Genomic DNA, 23,583 nt, shown 5'->3' on the forward strand with positions numbered 1-23,583 from the left:
GAGGGAAGAACTGGAAGAGTGTTTTTATAAGGTACTATATGTGAAATAGTATAAAACTTGAAGGTAGATTATGATAAATTAAAGATGTAATCTATAAACCCTAAAGCAAATCACTAAAATAACAGAGTTACAACTAATAAGCCAACAAAAATGAGAAAATAGAATCATAAAAAATAACTCAAAAGTCAAAAATCATTCAATAACTCAAAAGAAGGCAGAAGGAGAAGGAAAAGGGAACATAGGATAGGACAGATTAAAAAAACAGCAAATGGTTAAGACTTAAACTTAACTATATCAATAATTACATTAAATGTAAATGGTTGAGACACCCCAATTAAAAGAGAATATACTATAATTGATAATACTGTTGTGTATTTGAAGGTTGCTGAGAGTAAATCTTAAAAGTCCTCAACACAACGGAAAAAAAATATGTAACTATGTGTGGATGATGGATGTTAACCAGGCTTACTGCGGTGATCATCTTATTTCATTATAGCAAGTACATTTATATATTATTGTGTTGTACAGTTGAAACTAATATAATGTTATATGTCAAATGTAACTCAATAAACAAAAAAAGAAAAAAACAAAAAAAGGAAGAAAAAAAAAAGCCACAGATGTTCAGACTGAATTTAAAAACAAGACCCAACTATAGGCTGCTTTTGAGAAATGCATTTTTTTTACAAGTAGGCTCCATGCCCAGCTTGGAGTCCAATGCGGGGCTTGAACTCAAAACTCTGAGATCAAGACCTGAGCTGAGATCAAGACTTGGATGCTTAATTGACTAAGCCACCCAGGTGCCCCAAGAAATGCATTTTAAATATAAAGGTTAAAATAAAAGGACAGAAAAAGGCCTTCCATGCTAACACTAATCAAAAGGAAGATTAGTGGGCATGTTAATATCTACCAAACTAGATTTCAAAGCAAATAATATCACCAGGAGTAAGAAAGTCATTTCATAATGACAAAGGGTCAATTCACCAAGAGAATACTATAATCCTAAACATTGTATGCACCTAATTACAGAGCTGCAAAATGCATGAAGCAAAAATGGACAGAACGACAAAGAGAAAGACACAAATCCATAATTATAGTTATACCTCTCTCAATAATTAATCAATAGAACAAACAGAAAATTAGCAGGGTGCCTGGGTGGCTCAGTTGGTTAGGTGCCTGCCTTTGGCTCAGGTCATGATCCCGGGGTCCTGGGATTGAGCCCTGCATGAGGCTCCCTGCTCAGGAGGAGTCTGCTTCTCCCTCTCTCTCTCTACCCCTCCCCCACCCCCCACCCCCCCGCTCATGCTCACTCTCTCAAATAAATAAGTAAAATCTTAAAAAAAAAAAATCAGCAAGAACATAGGAAACTTGAACAACACTGTCAACCAACTTGCCTTGACATCTATGGCACATTATGACATAATAGAAAACTCTACCCAACAACAATTAGCGAAATACACTGCTGAATACAACAGAATACATTTTTCTCAGATGCACATGAAATGCTTCTACTACAGACCACATTTCAGGCCATAAAACAAGCCTGAGTATATTTTAAAGGACTCAAGTTATGCAAGGTATCTGACCACATGGAATTAAATTCAAAATCAGTAAACAAAAAGGTATCAATAACTCAAATTAGCATACTCCTAAAATAACCCATGGGTCAAAGGATGAAATCCAAAGTGAATTTAGAGAACAATTTTAATTGAATGAAAATGAAAGTACAATATATCAACATTGATGGGATGTGAATAAAGCAGTATTTAGGAGTAAATTTACAGGACTAAACAAATAAGAAATGACTCAAATCAGTGTCTTCAGTTTCCACATTAAGAAACTAGAAAAAGAGCAAATTAAATCCAGAGTAAAAGAAGGAAAGAAACAATGCATATCATACAAGAAATCAATGAAAAAGAAAATGAAATAATAGAGAAAAATCAATAAAATCAAAAGCTGGTTGTTTTGAAACCAATAAAAAACACTGGAATTAACTCTGGCAAGACACTGTGCTCAGTGTGGATACTTAAGCTTGTCTCATTCTAAATTTGAAGAAATTGGAAGGAGACATAGGAATATTAGCTATACAGTCTCAGAGGTAACATTTCTACTCTACATACATCTCTCTGAAAAGAGGTAAGAGGCATACCCATCCTTGGGCAAACCACATAGCTCTTCCACACAACAGTTTTCTCAGAAGTAAAATAAATGGATTAGATCATCTCTAAAATCTCTTTGGGCTCTGAGGTCCTCCACATGTCAAATAAGAGGTACACATCTACTACTGACAACTATAAATGACCTGAACAAGATGTCCTGATAAAACCCTGGGAACCTGAATTAGCACTTTCCTTAAAAATAACCGTCTTGACTGAAGTGTAAAATTTGGTCAATCCACCCATAAATTCATATGTTTAAATATCAACCTCGGGAGAAAATCAAAAGAGGATTTCAGGGACGCCTGGATGGCTCAGTCAGTTAAGTGTCTGCCTTTGACTCAGGTCATGATTCCAGGGTCCTAGAATAGAGTCCCACATTGGGCTCCCTGCTCAGCATGGAGCCTGCTTCTTCCTCTGCCCACTGCTCCCCCTGCTTGTGCTCCCTTCCTCTCTGACAAATAAATAAATAAAATCTTAAAAATATATAATTTTTTTTAAAAAAAGAGGATTTCAGTTTAATGTCAAGCACCAATATTATTAATTACTTAATCATTACTTCTCCCCTGTGAGATGGCCATTTTAGATTCATTACTTCTTATTCAATTTTGTCTTCAATATTACTCCTTCCAGTAACAGAAGTACACATTTTATATGTGTGTATGTGGTTACAGTTATAACATATAACTTATATATGTTATGTTACAACATATATAAGTTATATATAAGTTACAGAGGCTGAAAAGGAATAACTAAGTAGACTAGTCTTGCATAGTAGTTAATTTTAAAAGCATGGGCTCTAGAGCCAAACCACTTGACTTCTAATGATGATGTCATTTACTAGTTTTATTACCTTGGACAAATTATTTAACTCTTTGGACATTTATATGAGCACTAAATAAATTAACACAATAAAGATGTAATTATAATCATCCTCTCCTATCTAGTTTGATTTAAAAAATACCAGAAGCTAAGAAAATTCTATAAAAATTATTAAAACAGCACTTTATTTTTGTGTAGTTAGCATATAGTTTTATATTAATTTCAGGTGTATAATATAGTGATCCAACAATTCCACATATTACTCAGTGCTCATCAACTGTACACTTTTAAGAATTGAAAATATATTTATTTTTTTAATTTTTAAAATTTTTCGTATTATGTTCAGTTAGCCAACTGGGGGGGGGGGCGGTGGCAGCAGGGAGAGTGCATGCAGGGAGGGAGAAGCAGACTTCCTGCCCAATAGGGAGGCGGACCAGGGCCTCGAGCCCAGAACCCTAGGATCATGACCTGAGCCAAAGGCAGATGCTTAACCAACTGAGCCACCCAGGCGCCCTATACTACCTCTTCTTTATCCATTCATCAATCGATGGATACTTGGGCTGCTTCCATAGTTTGGCTATTGTAAATAATGCTAAAACAGCACTTTAAGCTACACTCACATTTCACTTAATTTATAGCAAAGTTATACATTGACATATTCCAGTGGGAGGGTCTGTGTTATGAAAACATAAATATATAGAAGTAGTTTAAAAGACAGTTTTACTGTGAAAGTGAATGAGCTTTTATGCTGATTCATACAGTCCAGTGATACTGCAGGACCTCCCAAATTCTACCTAGTTAACCTCAGATAACTTAGAAGTATTAAGTGAAGGCCCTATACAAGACCTTTCACTACTGAATATTTTAAAATTCTGTCAAGCATTGGGCCCTAATTGTTGCAGAACATTTTAACTTAATGAAATCCTGGGGTATGATCTCTAAAGGATTGGCCTAAAGCCTAATTGAAGTCATGATTTACAAAAAGGGGAACAACTTAACCCCACCCACTACCTGCCCCCAATCATGGAACAATTACAGTTCCAATGACTCACTAAAAGTTACATGTACAGTGTAAAGATGTGGATCACAGTGCAATAGCCACTCAATAATTATACGACCTAACCAAGGACCTATTTGCTCAGAGTCTCATTTCCTACATCTGTAGAAAATACCTATGCTCGGAGATATTGAGGATTAAAGAAAAGAATGAATAAAATGTCTCCTCCATCCGCACTAGCACATAGCACTTCCCAATTCATATTCATTTCCCTTTCCTTATGTTTAATCTCACCTTTTGATTTTTTTTGACAAAAACCATCTATAGGTTAGGCTGTGCGATTTCAACATAAATGCACATTTTTAGTGTTCCTTCAGAAGCTTTACTTCAAAACTACTATGTAATTAGGATAGGGTAGGAATAATCTTCTGACAGAATTAAGTAAGACTGGTCCAACTTTTGGAAAAAAAACCCACTTCAGAGTAATTAAGATCAAGTACCATCATAAACTGATGAGAATCCTATGATCACTGTCATTTTTTGGAAGTAGTTTCAAAAAACACCTAAATCTAGTCAATTTTCATTGATTCAAACATTATTATTCAATAACATTCAACAGATTAACTCCACTATTATGCGGAAATGTATTCCACGACTAATTTATTCTGGGCCCATTTGCAGGGATAGTTTTCCTTAAAATTAAATATTCTATAGGTACAATATTATTTTCTTGAAGGAGGTTATTTTCATTTAAAAACCTACCCTCAAACTTTCTAAGCCAAAGCTTTCTCTTTCATGTGCAGAACTCAGTTTTAACCAAGTATTTGACAGTTGTACAAATCCAGAGCCGCCCACAACTGGAGAAGTCTGGATTCCGCCACTTGCAAGTGGAGTGGGTGGTACAACTTCTTTTCATTTCATACTATTAGTATGAATCTACCTCATGTGGCTCTTTTTTTAAAAGTGTATATAATAAGGGCCCTTTAGAGAGCTGTGGTCTGAAGACTAAAACTAGATCATTCTGGGATACCAAGGGATTGTTTTTACAAACACCACTTACCATTTGGTCCTAAGTTATCACGCAGAATTGGTATAAAGAGCAGACATACACAGAAGCGGAAGGCTAAAATAACCCTAAAATAGCTGAACACTCAAAGCCTATGAACAATTAACTTAAGGCAGTGCAACCAGTCACTATTACAAACACAACAGGAGCCCTCAAACAGTGTTTTGAGGACAAGCAATTTCCTTCAATCTTAACGGCTACCTTATTCAAATCAGTATCTTTAAATCCTTGAAGGGTACCGCGGTGTTACTCCTTTCTTATCCCAGGGAACCTGGTGAGAAACTGAATTGGCAGTAACGAAAATAAAACAAAACCTTAAAATCTGAGAATGAAAAAAATATAAACCTCCATAATAAACAGATAAGAAAAAAAGAATCGGGCTAGATCTCAGCTCACTCATTCTTTCGGTCTTAACAAAACATTTTGTGTAAGTTACTGGATTCAGACTCGAAAGAAATGAACTTGAAAATGGGTCAGTGCCACCAAAAATCAGAAGCGGGCGCTCGCTCATCTGTCTCCTATGGCTAACCTGCCGACAGCAGGCGACAACGAAAAGACCACCTGCCTTCCCCCACCCACCAGCAGCTCTTCAGGTAACACGGTTTTCTACTCGCGCTGTTGAGGCAATCTAGGAGGAACAGATTTCTTTATTTTAAAACATTAACAAAAGCAAAGACTGCAGCACACACACACAAACACACACACACAAAACTTCCACGAAGCTCGGCTCTTCCATTCGAGGAAAACCCGTCTCAGAGCATTCCACCACAGGAGAACGAGACGCCCGCGGTGGACCGCAGACCCCAGGACGCTATCACCGCCTAGCTCTGCCCGGATCTCGGCCCGAGCAGCGCGGCTCGACGCCGGGTGTCGCGCACGCCGGAAGGCCGCGCCGCACCGCACCACGGTGACAAAGCCACGAGCGCGGCGGCCTGCTTCCCCCCGGGCCTGGGCCGGACCCCCGCGGCCCGGCAAAGGCAGGCGTAGTCCGGCGGGCCCGGGGCGCAGAGGCCCGGCCTTTCGCCCGGCCCGGCCCCCGCCCCCGCCTGGTACTCACACACGCACAGCTCCACCACGTACGCGTAGTAGGACCAGACGACCACGAAGGTGATGAAGAGCACCGGCACCCAGCCCACGCTGCGCTGGCAGCAGCGCCAGAACGTCCACGGCGCCATGTTCCTCTGGCGGCTGCTGCACCCAGCGCCCCACTGTAGAGGGGAGCGCCAGGCCCCCGGCGGCGGCGGCGGCGGCGGCGGCGGCGATTCCGGCGCTCCCGGCCGCTCCTCGCCGAGGTGCCCCGCCTCCGAGACAGAGCCCGCCGAAGAGAAGATGGGAGTCCCCTCCACGACTCCTCCCCTCGCCGCGCCTGGCCAGGTCCCGCCCCGGCCCTGCATCCCACCGCCCCCCGCCCTCCCCCCACCCCTGCGCCCACGCCCGCCCCGCCTCCGTCCGCCGCAGCCCGCGCCGCGCCTCCGGGGGCGGGGCCCGAGCGTGGGGGCGGGGTCCGAGCGTGGGGGCGGGGCCTCCGTTGGGGACAGCCCTTGGGGCGTGGCGGAATCGCCCAGTGGGAGGAGGTTGGGGGAAGAGAGGAGGAAGCGAGTCTGGAGTGGTCCCCGAGACGGAGGGCGTTTCCTTGGTCCCTGAACCGGAGAGGAAGCGGCTTTTGTGGATCGCGTCTCACGTCGGGAGGCTGCTGGAAATGATTCCTTGGCTAATTCGTGGGCCTTGGCCTCTCCGTACAGAACTTACTCTCCCGGGGTCCTTCGGCCTCTGAGCCAGTTGGGGCCCATTTTCAAACAGGACCAGACCGTGCCCCAACCAACGTGTGGGCAAGAAATGTATATTGTTATAAGCTCCTCCAGTGATTCCGGTGTGGTTCTCAGGTTAAGAACCCCTGTACTTTGAAGTAATTTGCTCCATGCTTCAGGCAGAACTGACAGATGAAAACCCCTTACTGAGCGTTCCTCCCCAGGAGAAGGAGGCGCCTGGAGGACCCCAGGACTCTATCATTTTTCGAAGGTGGAACTGGTAGCTGTCTGTGATTTAGGATGGAAGCCGTGTGGTGTCTGTCAGTTTGATTTGAAACCCAGAAGGGGAGCAACAACCTGTCCCCAAAACGACTACCGAAATTTCGAGAGTTTATTTACAACTGGAGAATTTCGCTAAATAATGCCTGTGGTCATAACAACCTAGAAGCATCACTGTGAAGACATCATAATACAAGGTCAGAAGCATTACAAGTAATTCCAAGCCGCATTTCCAGTTACTATCATGTCTATTCTAGTTAGACTAAGATTTTAATTAGCTACTGCTCATTAAGGTCTCAAAGCGGATTTCCCCCTTTTACAGTGTGATATAAAGGTAGTGAAAGCAAATAATATTTAACCACAGCACAACAGTGTTAGAAATAATAAAGAATGTGTGAAATATTTTGTCCTCCCAGATTGTGTATCTTCAAAGTCATGTTAGTTAGTGGCAAAATTGACAGTAGGTTAAAGGCATTAAAGTGAATCAAATTCCACTTGTTTTCCAGAGAGGCTGCTTAGGAGGGTTAGGCTTCAGGCTGGAATTTGGATTGACATGAAGACCAAAACTTAAAGCCTTTTCCCATCCTGCCATATATGTGTATAAAAATCATCCTACTATAGTTATACACTATACTATTTGTGTATACTATTATACACAAATGCCATATCTTCCAACAGCCATTCTTAATCTGGAAATGATTCATTTCTGTTGTGCCATTTTGTTTACGATACATGTATAAGTTTCCTAGGGCTGCCATAACAAAGTACCATAAACTGATGGCTTAACACAACAGAAATTTATTGTCTCACAGTTTTGAAGGTTAGAAGTCTTAAGGTGACAAAAGGGCCGCACTCCCTCTGAAAACTAGAGGGGCTAAACCTTGCCCATTTCCTGGCTTCTAGTAGTAGCCATCAGTCCTCAGCATTCCTTGGCGTCAGCTAGATCATTCCAATCTCTGCCTCTATTGTCACATGATGTTTTCCCTTCCTGTGTCTGTATCTCAATGTCTTTATTGGATTAAGTGTCCACCCTACTACTCCAGTATTACCTCATCTTAACTGACTACATCTGCAATCCTATTTGCAAATAAGGTCCCATTCTAAAGCAGGGGGGTTAGGACTTCAGCATGTTTTTCGGGAACACAATCCATCCCACAACAACACACATATTTTTTATGGTAATTGTAAATGTCACCTTGCCTACTACCTTGTGAAATCCTTGAAAGTAGAAGGTATTTTACAAATCCTGTTTTCTCTACAGTGCCTTGCAAATCGGAAATACTCAATAACTATTTCTTGAATGGACATTTGAAGGCTTCTGTTGTGATATACCTATTCTTCCTAACTTTTGAAGTCACCAACCAGATCACATTAGTTTTTGATTTCTAAATGATTGTCACGTGTTCTAAGAAGGTATTGATTCTATATGGGATCTAGAGAATATTTCTGATCTATTACTTTGTCCTGAGATCAATCCAGTGAGGATGCACATTTTTCAGGGAGGTAGTAACATTTGCATTCTTTTGAGAATGTTTCTATCTTTTCTTATGTTCTTTTTTATTTTTATTTTTAATTTATGAGAATCAGTCTATCTTAAATGACTAGACATGAATTAATGTTTCTTTGCCTATAATCAATAAGAGCCAGCAATTTAAATTCCTTCTTTCCTTGTCCATGTTGGGCTGGTGATTTTATACCATCTCTGTTACTGATTGTGACAATGGAGTATCATTTAAAGACTTTAAGCAGGTAGTGATGTGAGTGCAATTACATTTTATAACAATACCCCTGGCCTTAGTGGGAAGAATGGATTGGAGGAAAGAAAGACTAGAGGCAGAGAAACCGGTTAGGATGCTGTTGCAGTCATATAAGCAAGAGGTATGGAGGCCTGAATTTGGGTGTGGCAGTGAAGAAAATGATAAGAAAGCTATATAGGACTTCTGATCAACTTTGACATACTCAACACTGCTCCAAAAACATAGCAATAATAAATATAAGTCTAAAAATAGAAAACCAGTCAGACAAACTGAGGCTCAAACTTCCATTCCCAACTTCTATCCTCCCTAGCCCTCAATAAAGGAAGCAGAAAAAAATGCTCAACCCCTAGGATCATTGCTTTTAACAGAGACTGGAGGACATACTGCAGCTCCCCCTGGCCTTGTGACTGAATATATGGTATCTCTATTATTACCACCAGCCGGGAACCTCAAAATGCCATTTTAAGTTTTAGTTTTGAACTAAAAGCTGGAGAAGAATAAGAGAAGCTTGAAGCATCTATGAACCATCAGACAGGGTTTATGGAAACCAGGTAGATATAGATATGGAAAGAGTGAAGAAGAAAAAAACACAAACTCGCAAATTCAGAATCAAATAACAATGCCAAAACCCACAAAGAAATCTAAAACTAAGAACACAAACAAAAAACAATCAGAACTTGAATTCACTCAAAATAAAATTAATTTTATGAAGCAGTCTTAAAAAGGCTTCTCAAACAGTATATGGCAAGGAGGTAAAAGAATGAATACCTTCTATCTAAATAAAACAAAAAATTGTGAAATACAAAAAATAATAAATAAAAATGGAAAAAGAGCAGGTGGATTTGAAAAATAACCATTTAGGAATCTTCAGAATAATCAAATATTCTTCTAAAATTAAAAACTCAATAGAAAAAATAAATGTAACCTGGATACCAGAGGAAGGGGGCTTAGCAAGTTGGAAGACAGTGCTGAAAAATTCATGCAAAACACAACAGTTCTTTTTAAGCATGAAAAACACATAGAAAAACACATACTCACAGGCTTCAACATAAATTTCTATTAAAAGTTCCAGAAGAGACTAAGAAGAATATTGAAACAAGTTTTGAAGACATCAATTTCAGAATTGAAGAAAAACAAGTCGTTATGGTAAAGGGTCACTTGAATATCAACCAGGATAAATAATGATAGATCTTTCCCTAGACACAGAGTAGTGAAACTATTGAACATTTAGGATAAAGAGAAAACTCTAACAGAATTCCAGGCATAAAAGTCAAATTACCAAAGGAACACTAATTAGACAGACAGCTGACTTCTAATCAGCGATAACGAATGCCAGAAGACAATGAAGTAATATTTTCAAAGTGCTGAGGGAAAATAATTAATATCCTTAAATTTTATAGGCAGAGTAAAGACAAATTGGGGCACCTGGGTGACTCAGTCAGTTAAGCATCTGCCTTTGGCTCAGGTCATGATTCCAGGGTCCTGGGATCCAGCCCTGCATCTGGCTCCCTACTCTGTGGGAAGCTTGCTTCTCCCTCTCCCTCTGCCTGCCATTCCCCCTGCTTGTGCTCGCTCTTTCTCTCTGTCAAATACATGAAATCTTTAAAAAAGAGTAAAGACAACTCTAAAAGACAATTAATGTAATAGCAAATATTTGCAAATCTTATATCTGATAGGAGATTGATATAAAGAATGTATAAAGAACCCCTACAACTCAACAACAACAAAACAACACAATTCCATTAAAAAGTGGGCAAAGGATTTGAACAGATATTTCTCCAAACAGATATATACAAATAACTGATAAGACACTCAATGAACTAATCAGTAGGAAAATGCAAAACTAAACAAAAATGAGATACCACTTTACACCCATTAGCATGGCTATTACAAAACAAACAACAACAACAACAAAAGCAGAAAATAACATTTTGAGGTTATGAAGAAATTTGGAACCCTTGTGTGTTGCTGGTGGGAATATAAAATTGTGTAGCTGCTGTGGAAAACACATGGCAATCCCTCAGAAAATTAACCACAGAATTATCATACAATCTACTTCTGGTATATACCCCAGAGAAATGAAAGCAGGGACTCACATAGATATTTGTACACCCATGTTCATAGCAGCATTATTCACAGTTGTTGAAGGTGGAAATGAAGACACCATCCAAACATCCATCCTCTCAGTTCCTAACAGTTCCTAACACATCATCCCCAGGCATGGCTGGACAAACCAAGGAACACATTGGCCCAGGCCCAGGGGATGGGAAAGCTTGCTTATCGTTCAAAGGAACCTGTAGCCCAACTAGTTAATCAGCACTGTCCTAAAGATATAATCACCAAATGTACCTAATGAAATCACTAACATGAAGAATAAAGATTCTTTTTAGATTTTTAGGTTAGAATTTTAGATTCCAAGTCTCTTGAGATGGTAAAGACCTCCAGGGGATCTGAAGAATCGGCACCAGAATGCCTGCTAGCTGACCTCATGGGCCTCCAGTCAACTGCATCCACCTTCTCAGGAGACTCGGGCCTTCGTTAGCTAGAATGCAATAGGGAGTTATTTAGGTCAGAGGGCTGAAAGCTATCAGCAGAAGGGAGGAAGAGGAAAGGACCAAAGCAGGGAAGAAATATGTTTTGTTTTGCAGAACCAGCATTTCCCAGTAAGGAGCTGCCTAGCTAGGTGTTTTGCCTGATAGCCCTTATGTGAGTGAGTTCGAGGTGGTTTGGAGCTGAGGATCTACCCAGAAGTCCCTCTGAGTTGTCCCAAAGTTACCTTTAGCTCATTATAATACTAAGAATTCCTTGTTTGGGCAGGGTTTCCCACCATTTTATGAACATACAATGTATGTTGACATGCTAGGTATGTGCAAGTGAACTAAAGTGCCTAAATAATAGACCGTGTATAGTTTCCTTAATGTATATACAAGCTCCCTGACCCCACCACCTAAGATGCCAAATACAACTTCCTGTAGTACCTCCACGGGAAAACAGTGCTTTGAGAGCTATTTCCCTATAATAAGTAATAAAAGTCCTTTGCTTTCAACACTTCCTTGGGTTGCATTCAATTTAATGCACCCCAAGCAGTGAGCCCCTTGAGTTTGGTTACAAAAGCAACCCAAGTATCCATGGTCAGATGAATGGATGAACAAAATGTGATATATACGTACAGTAGAATATCATTCAGCCTTAAGAAGAAAAGAAATTCTGACACATGCTATAACATGAATGAATCTTGAAGTCATTATGCTTAAGTGAAATAAGCCAGTCACAAAAGGACGAATAATGTGTGACTCTGCTTATAGGAGGTACCTAGAAGAGTCAAATTCATAGAGACAGAAAGAAAAATGGAGGATACCAGGGACTGGGGGGAGGGGAAATGGGAATTATTGTTTAATGGGTATGGAGTTTCAGCTGCAGAAGACGCAAAAGTTCTGGAGATGGTTGGTGGTGACCTTAGTGAATGTACTTAATGCCCCCGACCTGCCCGCATATAAAAGGTAGATTTTTATGTTGTGTATATTCTGCCACAATAAAAAGAGTGAAGGCAAAGTAAAGACATATTCAAACATGCAAACTAAGAAAGCTTACCACCTACAGACTCTCACTGAAAGAGCTATTAGGTGCGTATTTGAGCACATAGAATAGTGATCAGAAAGAAGAAAGGTGTTCAAACAAGAAACAGTGGTGAATACAGGCATTGGTAAAGTATGTTTGTTAATTTAATTGTAACTAATGTAAAAACCTAAAACAACTTTCTTTTGTGTTTAAAAAAGAGTAAAAGGAGGGGCGCCTGGGTGGCTTAGTTGTTAAGTGTCTGCCTTTGGCTCAGGTCATGATCCCAGGGTCCTCCCTGCTCACTGGGAGCCTGCTTCTTCCTCTCCCACTCCTCCTGCTTGTGTTCCCTCTCTCGCTGTGTCTCTCTCTGTCAAATAAATAATATCTTAAAAAAAAAAAAGGAGTAAAAGGAAAGCTATAAAGTGATAACCAGATGAGGGAGTGGATGGGACATATAGGTAATTAGATGTTAAGCTTGATGAGAGGAAAAAAAAATTCTCTAAAGGCCTGAGATATGAGGAAAGCCATTTTAGATTTCTTTTTAAGTCAGCATGACTGTACATAAACTTTGTATAGTCTGATTTATGGCCCACCAAGCATATGTTGTGCACCTACTTTGTAAATGAGTAGCCGAAAGGAAAACCATCCTGTCTTTAAGATATTGATCAACGCTCCTACTCTCTGCCTTTCTTGAGGTTAAAACTTGTGATTTCTGACTCTATGCTCATCTATAATCTTTTGAGCTTTTATAAGATGCAAAAAATATATAATTCTGTAAAACTGTTCATTCTCCAGGGCACATTCTTCCCTGCGAAGAATGTGTTTTCCTGCAGCTGTCCTAACTTGGGCTCAAGTAAAACTCTCTCTCTGACTTTTAGAGATTCTAAAAAGTGTATTCATTTTTGTGGAAAAAAGCTTCTTTATTCACAAGCTGGAAATAAATAGTGAATAATTTTGTTAGAAAAAATGTAAATATGTATGCTAAAACAAGGGTATCCACTGAAAGAATAGAAATACAATTTCTAACTTGTAAACTATCAGAATAGCAGTTGAGAAAATAGAGAAAAGTTCTTCAGCCCAAGGGAAGGTAAGAAAGGAGAGGAAAAAAAAAAAGCAACAAAAAAGGATTGGAAACAAAACTTGCATGAAATGAGAAAGTTAAAATCAACTAGATCACTAACTACAATTAATATAAACAGAGTAGACACTGCATTTTTTTTTGAAAGATTTTATTTATTTATTCATTCGACAGAGATAGAGACAGCCAGCGAGAGAGGGAACACAAGCAGGGGGAGTGGGAGAGGAAGAAGCAGGCTCATAGCAGAGGAGCCTGATGCGGGGCTCGATCCTACAACGCCGGGATCACGCCCTGAGCCGAAGGCAGACGCTCAACCGCTGTGCCACCCAGGCGCCCCGACACTGCATTTTTTAACATAAAAGTGCTTGGGAAAAAATTGGAAGCAAAATGTTAACAGCAGCAATTGCTTTGGTATTTTCCACAGTTCTACAAAAACATACTTTTATATGTGATCATTTTTAAAAAGAGGAAAATCCCTGGCATACAGGAATGGGTGGTAATTAATAATTATTAAAAATATCAAGACAGGTGTTGGGGAGGAATAATTTCCTTCTACCCTCAGAGTCCTTCTAGCTAGACTAGGAATGAAATTGACACAAGATAGATGAATGGGAGAAAATAAAACTTAATAGCATACATTAGGGGACTCCACACAGACATGGAAGTTCCAAAGATAGTGAGGCAACATGAAGCTTATATGAGCTAAGGAGAGGGGTAGGGGTCTGAGGATACAAAGGGAAGGAAAACCCTTTGGGAGGTGAGAGGAGATGTTTGGAAAACAAAGGTTGCTCTGTTAGGCAGGTAAGTTTCTTAGGTAAAGAGGAATCTGTTAATAGCTTTCTTCCTGGTACAGGCAGGCAGCTGAGGGGGAGGTAAATCACTTCTGAATCTGCTGGGTTTGGATTGCTTTTAACTCAAAATAATCATCATGCCAAAGTGGCCCAGGGTGCCCTTGTGGCAGACTGCCCTCGGTCCCCACACAGGCCTTTCTCTTGGCTTTCTGTTATAGTGGGAATGAATTTTACCACAGTCTTTTGAATATGTCAGCCCATCAAAGTGTAGAGGATAGGCTGAAACACATGAAAAAACAAGCCTTGTTTCCCTATTTCTACTGATAATAAAAAAAATTCTTTGAGGACTTCAGAATGGCTGTTTCTTGCTTTAGGAACAAATGAGTTAGGGAAAGTTACAAATCCCCATTCTTTAATGATGCATTCAGAAGAGAGAGGGGGAACAGGGGCAGGGTTGGGTGCGTGGCAGTAAAAAGAGGGGCGTGGGCACCTGCTTCAGGAAGCAGAGGCATCACTTACAGCAGTGAGGAGCCTGCTTCCCTCCCTCAGTTGACCTGTCTCCCAGTAAGTCTTGTGCCTGAATTACCTCATCCACCTCCCATCTGCTCTCCCCACACCGACCCTCCTCCAATCCATTCTACATATTCATTCATTCCTTTGCTCACTCATTTAGTAAACATTTTCTGATTGCCTGCTTTGTGCCAGGCACTATTCTAAGCATGGGGAACAGAGACAAAATCTTGGCCCATATGCAGCTTTTCTTGCATTGTTCCTTCTTGTATTCTGTTCACCTCCATGCCATGGTTAGAGTGAGCCCTTAGAAAATCAAACCTTCTCAACACATCTGAATGATTTGAATGATGTCTGATGGGGCTTCAAAGGCCCTGCAGCCCTGTTGCCTTCCTACCCAACCCCACCTCATCTCAGCTCTTTCTTCCCGGCTTTCTCTGGGCCTGTCACCCTCACTCACCTACACCCCGCCCCCCCATGGCTTCCTTCCTTCCCCTTGAACCTCAGTCCAGGCTTCCTCAGGTCCTGACAATGCTGCTCGGTCTGCACACTCTGCTTACAAAGTGTCCACTCCGTCCACCTCACGCTGGTGTTTCCCACCCCTCCTTCAGACCTGGCTCATCTCTGCCTCAAGGGAGCCTTCCCTGAATCTCCTGTGTCCTGGCCCGGTTGCTACAGAGTTGGGTCCAATTCTTAGAGGACCAACCTCTCCTCTGCAGACCATGTACGTCTTAGCTGAATGTAAAAGTAACATTTCCGTTACCTGTGACTTAAACAGCAGAAATGCCATATGCATTAGTAGAGATGGATTACAGCTTCTGGTGGATTTTTCCTTTTTCTTCTTTAATCTTTTTATTTCAAAATATTTTTAAATTTGCAGGAAAGTTGTTAAGATAATAGAGAGAGTTTCTATATAATCTTCACCCAGCTTCCCTTCCTGTTAGTATGTTACATAACCATGGCATATTTATCAAAGCTAAGAAGTTAACATTGGCACAACACTCTAAACTACAGACTGGTTTTTACCAGTTTTTCCTCTAATGTAATTATCTGTTCCAGGATTTGCATTTAGTTGTCATGTCCTCTTAGTCTCCTCCTGTGCACTCAAAGTGCGGTAGGCGACTGACGTCAGCCTTCTGTGATGATCTCAAGTGACCTCAAGAAAATATCCAAAACAGGAAGAACCAGGAAACCAGTTAAGCAGAAGCATGCTGGCAATAGTTTTGAACAATCAGATATGATAGAAACATAATGTATTAAGATGACCTAAGGGTCTTTCTTGTGTCTATGTGGAAATCAGAAAACCTTAATTTTTGCAACCAAAGTATATCTTTCAAGGCACAGGTATTTGGAGAACTGCTTACAAGCACGTATACCCCTTACCTTTTTAAATATAGACTCCCCTGTAACCAACACGCTTCGGAGCAATTCTTCAGAGCAATCTGAAAACGTGTCTCCCAGGCTACGTTCCTCAGTAACACAATGAATAAAGTGCTTCCTAACCTACTTGGAGATTGGCTTTCAGTCAACACTTCTTTCTCTGACCGTTTCTCAGACATTCCTTGCTTTGCATGGAAAAGCACTTTTGAGAAGGACCGATCAGGTAGTCTGTGACTGTCCCTCAGTTTGGGTTTGTCTGATGCTTTCCCATGACTAGACTGGGGTTATGAGGTTTGGGGAAGAAAACCACAGAGATGATGTGCCCTTCTTCTCACATCATGTCAGGGTGGACATGCTTTTACTGCTGATCTTGGCTGGACTCCACCACTTGGGTAATATGCTATCTCTACTGTAAAGCCACAATTTTCCCCTTTCCCTACACTGTTCATTGGAAAACAGTCATTAAATCTGGCCACACTCAAAGAACAGTGAATTAAATTCTACCTGCTGGAGGAAGGAATATCAAAGACTGTGTTCATCTATTCAAACCAGTAGAGTAATTAGTAAGTATTTTGCAGGAGGTACTTTGGGATTATCTCAATACTCTGTTTCTCTGTGAGGTTTCTCCTACTAACATTAACATCCCTCTGGGGACCTAGGCTGCAGCAAGGCCTTTTTCTTTGCTGCATAGTTGACTAATGATCTGTTTCTTGACTAGTGAAATGTGGTCAAAAAGGGAGTCCAGAGATTTCGCTGTCGTGGTGGGATGACAAATAGATTCCTGACCCTGATCACTGCAAGAGTTTCTGGTTTGGTTACATTTATGTTTGCACATCTGGAAGTCTGTCCCCCAGAAAGCTTCCTGGCCACTTGTTCATCGATCAGTCCAGGCATGTGTTACTGATTGCGTGTACGTTACAGAGAAAAGTCTGGGCTTGGCTGCTGCCCTTGGAAACACTGATTGACTCCTTCTGAGAGAAGAGCAGGTTTTTAGGAAATGTTACACAACTCCACAGTCTCTACTGCTGTGATATCTCTCTACGATCACTTTGGATTAAGAGCTGACATGTTCTTGGAAAACAAAAGCAGAGAGGACACACCATGCTTGATAGGACATGGGTAGATGCCAAGCTCTTGTGTGTGTGAGTGTGTGTGTGAGAGTGTGAATGTGAGTGTGTGTGTGAGTGGAGTGTGTGTGTGTGCGTGCGTGTGTGTGTGTGTGTAGGGGGTTCAGCATTTGGAACTGTCCTGTAGTCATGCAGTCTGTCTATGTTAAATCCCTGTATAATACACTCAGGTACGTCTCCTATGGGTGATTATTTAATTAAAAACAGTCACTTTCCCCAGACTATAAACTTTTTGAAAGAGTGACTAGGTTCTATTTTGCTTACCACGAGAGTCCAGTGCATTGCCAGGGACATAAAAGGCACTAAATCATATTAATTGAACAAACGAATGACAAGTACCCTGGAATTATGGATATCCATGCTTTCCCAGTTTTTCTCGAACTCCCCATAACTTCAATCGCGGAGGCAATCTCGTATATGATGGTTATATTCTCTGGTGTTATTAGAATAATGTTATAGTTTGTATTATGAGGTGAAAAACATGTGTGGACTAGCCTAGGGATTGACCTTTAATATAGAGCACTATTCAGGATAAACTGACTTTGAGCAGAGTAGAAAAAAGATAGACTGTGAAGTCTGTGATATTTGGACGCAAATCCCAGCTTCATCACTTATTAGCTATGTAGTATCGTGGAATTTATCTCAGCTCCCTGAGACTCACTTTCTCCTTTTGTATAACAGGGGTAATAGCATCTATCTCATAGCATTTGTTGTGAGGAATAGAGGAATTTTAAGTACAATGTATGTAAAATAATGTATATATATATATATATGCTTGTATGTAAATATACACATATGTATATATGCACATATATTCTAATATGTATATATATGAATCCATCTATCTTCCTGTGTAACATCTATCTATATTATACGTCTATAATTCCTGCTATATAGTCATTATATCAGTCAGGGTCCGTGTGAAGTATTTCAACAGAGAAAATGTAATATTAAGGAATGGGCCAAAAAGGTGTTAGAGAACTAGAAAAGCAAAGGGCGACACAGAGAAAGTACCTGTAGCGAGAGCTACTGCTCCTAAGCCAGGGGCCCAGAGGGAAGAGGTTAGGTGTGGCAGAGTCTGGAAGCTTCAAGGAAAGGCCCTGTCCTGCTCAGGGAAGGGGCGCCTGCCAGTCAGTACTTGTCCTCCAGGACACAATGAGCTGGTTCTGGAAGCTTCAAAACAATAACAACAAAAGCCGGAGACTGGTACCAACTGCTGCCAGGACAAAGGCTGTGACTGCGGGACATGGCCAGGACAGAGGCAGACAGAGCACGTCCTCCAGTTCCTCCAGCCTTGCAGAGCCTCACAACAAAGGGGAAACAGGCTTTGCAGTACCCGCAGAGCGCGTGGAGGGGAGGCGTTGATTCATTCATCATTTTGACAGCTGCCTAGAATTCCATGGTACAACTACAGCACGGTTTATTTGTTCATTTTCATGGTGCTGTATCTTCAAGTTGGGTCAAAATTTTTCTTATTTGAGATGACGCTGCAATCAGCATTCCTTTAATACTCTTTGGATTGTAAAATTTTGTAGTTGGGGAGAGCTTTATGACATTCTGCAAATAATGATGGAGTTATTAATACGTTTTTTTCTTGCAATATTGAGCACCTAAATATTATGTAAATATAGGTGGTATAAATGTTACAAGCAAAATATTTTCTCCCACTTCCAGCCTTTTGGAAAGAAAGCTCTTATAGAAGGACTAGCACCTAGCGGAGTGCATCAAGCATAGCAGGTTTCAATAAAGGTTTGATTCTAATGCTGCTGAAGAAATAACCTGCCCAATTACAAAGTGTCACCTAGTGATTCCAAAGATTAATTTCCTTCTTCACTGAATGTAACCAATCACAAACAGCACGTTAGTGGTAAATATGGTAGCTCACTGTTTATTTCTCTAAGAGCTGGTAAATATTTAGTTTGGGCGTGCCGGTCCAAAGTCGGTCCTAAGTCAGTCCAAAGTCTCCCAGGGTGCTTCTCCTTCAATAAGGAAGTCGTCTTTGAAATGTTCTGTAATTTTCTGTACATTTGCTTGGTTTTTCTGTTAAAGATCATTGGTGCTCAAGGCAGATAAAACATTCTGGAAAAGCAAGACTGCCATCTTGTGGAACATTCATATTTAGGAGTTTTGTTTTGTTTTTTAAATGATGTTAAATGAACTGTAGAGCTAGCACAAACGATCTGCGGGATTGTCATGAGCACAGTGTGAAGGCACACACACAAGCTGTGTCTTTCTGCAATGTCAGCTTTATTCGACCGTAAAGCAAAGTTAAATCTCAATTATAAAAGCAGGTTCAGAATTCCAAACTCAATGACAATTCACCATGTGATTAAACTTGGCTTCTCACACAGCATACAGAGCAGGACAGAAGACAAACCACAGGACAAACAAGATAACAGAAGGGTGCAGGAAGTTCACGGACCAAACGCGAAGTCACTCGGTGGGCGTGCAGTTGAGATAAGGCCTGGGACTGGTCCGGGTCAGCTCTCAGCACTTACTGCTTCTGATGTTCAAGCCGCGAAGGACCTTGGTTCTGTTCGGAGATCCATTGGGCAGAGACTTCAGCGGCAGTTGCTTTTAAGTGGTTAGACGTAGAGGGCTCAGGTCTGAAGAGTCTGAGAGTTTGCTGTCCCAATCCTCGCATTTTTAAAGGGATTTAATCAGAGCGCCTGGGTGGTTCAGTCGGTTAAGTGTCTGCTTTCGGCTCGGGTCATGATCCCAGAGTCCTGGGATTGAGCCCCCATCAGGCTCCCTGCTCAGCAAGGAGCCTACTTCTCCCTCTGACCCTCCCTCTCCTGAGGCTGCTTTCCCTCTTTCTCTCACAAAAAATAAATAAAATCTTAAAAAAATAAATAAATAAAGGGATTTAATCACTTTTGGGTCTCTGCAGACCTCCTCTCTTCTGCTCATTATCAGGTCTGGGGTGTCAGCTGGCGTTGGTCCCGGGGAGATTATCTCCTTAACTGCTTATCTCCTTAACTGCTTGAGTCAGTGCTTGACATGAGAGACTCCATTTTGCTCTCTCCAAGGATTCTTTAAATTTTTCTTTTTTCTTCCTTCCTTCCTTCCTTCCTTCCTCCCTCCCTCCCTCCTTTCTTTCTTTCTTTCTTTCTTTCTTTCTCTTTTCATCTCATCCTTCTGGCATTGGGGTGGTATTGGTGTTGATTTGCACCCCAGCTTTTGAGCACAGGTAATTTCCACTAAACAAAACTTAACCCTTCACCTGTTCTGTGCTGCCTTTGTCTATTTGTCTATTTGCCTGTTTCCTTATTTTCATCAAACTCTAATTTTCTAGTTTGCCTTCCAGTCCCCCAGGTAATTTCAGGGAAATTTCTTTAAAAAGCCTTGTAACCATTACAGTTTAGAGGTAAATATCTGCCACTTGAGAGGAGAGGGGAGAGAATGTGGAGTTCAGTCTCCAAAGGTGGTGTTCAGCTCAGCTGTTCAACATGTGCATTCGTTGGTATTGGTTCTGCTTCTTTGGTACGATGTCAGTGGAGAGGCTGGAGTCTGGAGAAAGGTTCCACGTATCATTAAGAGAAGGATTCCAGGCACTAGTGCTTCTACTAGTATATGGGATACCTGAGGGCTTAAAAAGGAAGACCCAAGGACTGAAAGGGCTGGCAGTTGAAGGCCTAGCTGGCTGCTCTCTGCTTACCCAAATTTTCCTACTATTTCACCTCTTCGCCCAATATAAAAGTCTAAAACATGCCCTAGTAAGAGGAGGAAAAAAATCAAACATACAAATCAAATTAAAACTTATACATAGCTCTTAATTTATTGCATGCTTTCAAATGTATTGGTGAAAAAGGGTTAAGTATATTGAATTTTTGGAGTAACTTGCTCAGCTGTATCCTTTTTTTTGGCAGGCAGCCGATTTCTTTGAAAGTTTTCCTAAAACTTACTTGTAAGTTTCACTCTGCTCTTCTGGCGTTGAGTACTAGATTGCCCTGCATGCCTCTAGAGACTCTTCAATTGGTTTTAGCTTACAGAATTTCAACTTGAGGAAAAAGAAGCCACTGTGTGTCTGCCCAGTACCTTCACATTCTTCTGAAAGCAGCAACCCCTTCTTTTAGAAAAGACCCCTCCTCTGCCACACTCCCACCTATGCACACTCCTAGAAGCTGCCATGTTCTTAGAGACCCCACCCTTTTGACCATAGTTGATTGGTCTGGGATGGGACCTGAGTCAGATGGCCAGCCAATCAGCACCTTTCGCAGGAGTTTCTGCGTTTCAGAGAGCAGAGTTGGTCCTTCTCTGGTGCACGTGCAGTGAAAGAGAATGAAATTGGTACACAGGCGGAGCAGAGCAAAGGATTGTGAAAGTTCTAGTGGTTTTCAAGTCCTTGGCTGGAGTTTTTCTAAGTTCCAGCTGCTCCTCTGACCTCCCCAGGGTTTTACTATATGACACACCTCTACGTGCTTCCAATAAATTCTGTTGCTTAACCTATTTCAGAATAGCTTTCAACTGTTTGTGTCCAAGAGGCCTAATGAATACACATGGGAAGGACCACATCAAGGTCATAGGACGGTCAGGAAAAACTGGCCTGACCAGAGATTTTTTATTTTTTTTGGTAAGATTTTATTTATTTGAGAGACAGATCGTGAGAGAGAACATGAGCACTCGGGTAAGGGGGAGAGGGAGAAGCAGGCACCGTTCTGAGCAGCGAGCCGATGACCTGAGCCGAAGGCAGATGATTAACGAACTGAGCCACCCAGTCGTCGCCCCTGCTAGAGTTTTTCATCCCTATAAGCAGACGAGATAGAACCAGATTATCAGAAGGTTGTTTGGTGAGCATAAAATCAGAACAGGGGCTACTATGTGATTAGAGGGTTTGATAACCACCGGCTCTGGTAGCTTGATGTGCTATCTTTTAATAGGGATAAATCTGTCTCAGAAGGATGCTTCACTGATCAGCCTCCCTCTCTGGAAAGTTCCGCATTGCATTGCTTATTCTTTTTTTTAAAAGATTTTATTTATTAGACAGAGAGAGAGAGAGGGAGCGAGCACGCACAGGTGGGGGGGGTTGCAGGCAGAGGGAGAGGGAGAAACAGGCTCCCCACTGAATAGGGAAGCTGATACAAGGCTGGTTCCCAGGTACCTGGGATCATTACCTGAGCCGAAGCCAGACTCTTAACCAACTGAGCCACCCAGGTGTCCCACGTTGCTTATTTCTGTGGTGTCTTTTCTATGCTTTCACAGCTGGTCCATAGTTCTGATTTATTTATTGAATGATTCAAAAATATTTGTTGAGCATCTACGATGTGCCAGATGTTAAGTGTTAAATAAGACTAAGAAAAATGGTGAATAAGAAAAATTTCCTAAACTTACGGAACAGAAATTCTAAGATAGACTGAGAATAGTCAAATTAAAAAATATACACACAGATACTTGTAGGGGATGACAAATTTCTATGAAGAAAAGATATAAAGATGGGGAGTGATTGGAGATCACGAGGATGGGCATTGGTTGGTGAGAGTCTCTTTGATAAGAATGGTTTGAGCAGGGGCACCTGGGTGGCTCACTTTGTTAAACCTCTGCCTTGGGCTCAGGTTGTGGTCCCGGAGTCTGGGACGGAGCCCCAAGTCAGGCTCCCTGCTCAATAGGGAGTCTGCTTCTCCCTCTGCCCCTCCCCCTGCTCGTGCACTCTCACCCTCTCTCTCTCTCAAACAAATGAATAAAATCTTAAAAAAAGTTTTCTGGTTAGTTTTCAATCTCTACCTTTAGACTATATGTTCCATGACAACAGTGGCCACTTGTCTTAACTCACCATTTTGTTTGGCAACCGAGCAGTTTCTTGTTTGCATACTTATTGACTGAATTTAAAAGCCCTCCTTCCCTCCCTATTACTTTCACTCCTTTTCTCCTTCTCTGTCCCTTTCTCCTCTTCCTTCATTTAACAAATATTTGTTGGATGCCTTCTATAAGCCAGGTAGTCAACTAGATTTAAATTTTTATATATATTAATTTTAAATATGTTACATAAAATTTTATAAATTATGTATTTTGTATATAAGAATATATATAAATACATAAAATTTTATATCAGAGACTAAGGCACTGTTCCTGCTCCTGATTTAGCAGTTTAGTAGAGACATACTTGATACGTAGACAGCAAATAGATTTCTAAAACTTTGCCCCAAGGACAGGAGAGTGAAAAGCATCACCATCAGGAGAAGCTGGTGTGTGTCAAGGCTTGGAGGTAGGGAAACATGAAAATGAAAAGCATGGGTGTATGTGGGGAAAGGCCAGAGGTTTTGGAAAAATTGAGACTGAAAACACCAGAAACTATCTTAGTTTCTGACTTTTGTACCCCT

At 41.1% G+C, this 23,583-nt stretch overlaps 1 protein-coding gene across 3 annotated transcripts in view; it reads right to left on the minus strand.

The window, feature by feature from the left end:
- The window catches only part of ZDHHC20 (zinc finger DHHC-type palmitoyltransferase 20), a 70,306-nt gene extending 63,964 nt beyond the window's left edge, over positions 1-6,342 (minus strand). For all 3 annotated transcript variants that reach the window (XR_005832198.1, XM_040621368.1, XM_040621361.1), the window contains exon 1: positions 6,096-6,342. Coding sequence is in view for 2 of the 3 variants with exons in the window: in XM_040621368.1 (XP_040477302.1) it covers positions 6,096-6,213 (118 nt within the window). In the remaining variant the exon portion in view is untranslated. The remainder of the gene's footprint in view (positions 1-6,095) is intronic.
- Between the last annotated feature and the right edge of the window lie 17,241 nt (positions 6,343-23,583).

The sequence above is a fragment of the Ursus maritimus genome, unplaced genomic scaffold (assembly GCF_017311325.1).
Source record: "Ursus maritimus isolate PB19 unplaced genomic scaffold, ASM1731132v1 scaffold_10, whole genome shotgun sequence".
Classification (NCBI taxonomy): Eukaryota; Metazoa; Chordata; class Mammalia; order Carnivora; family Ursidae; genus Ursus; species Ursus maritimus.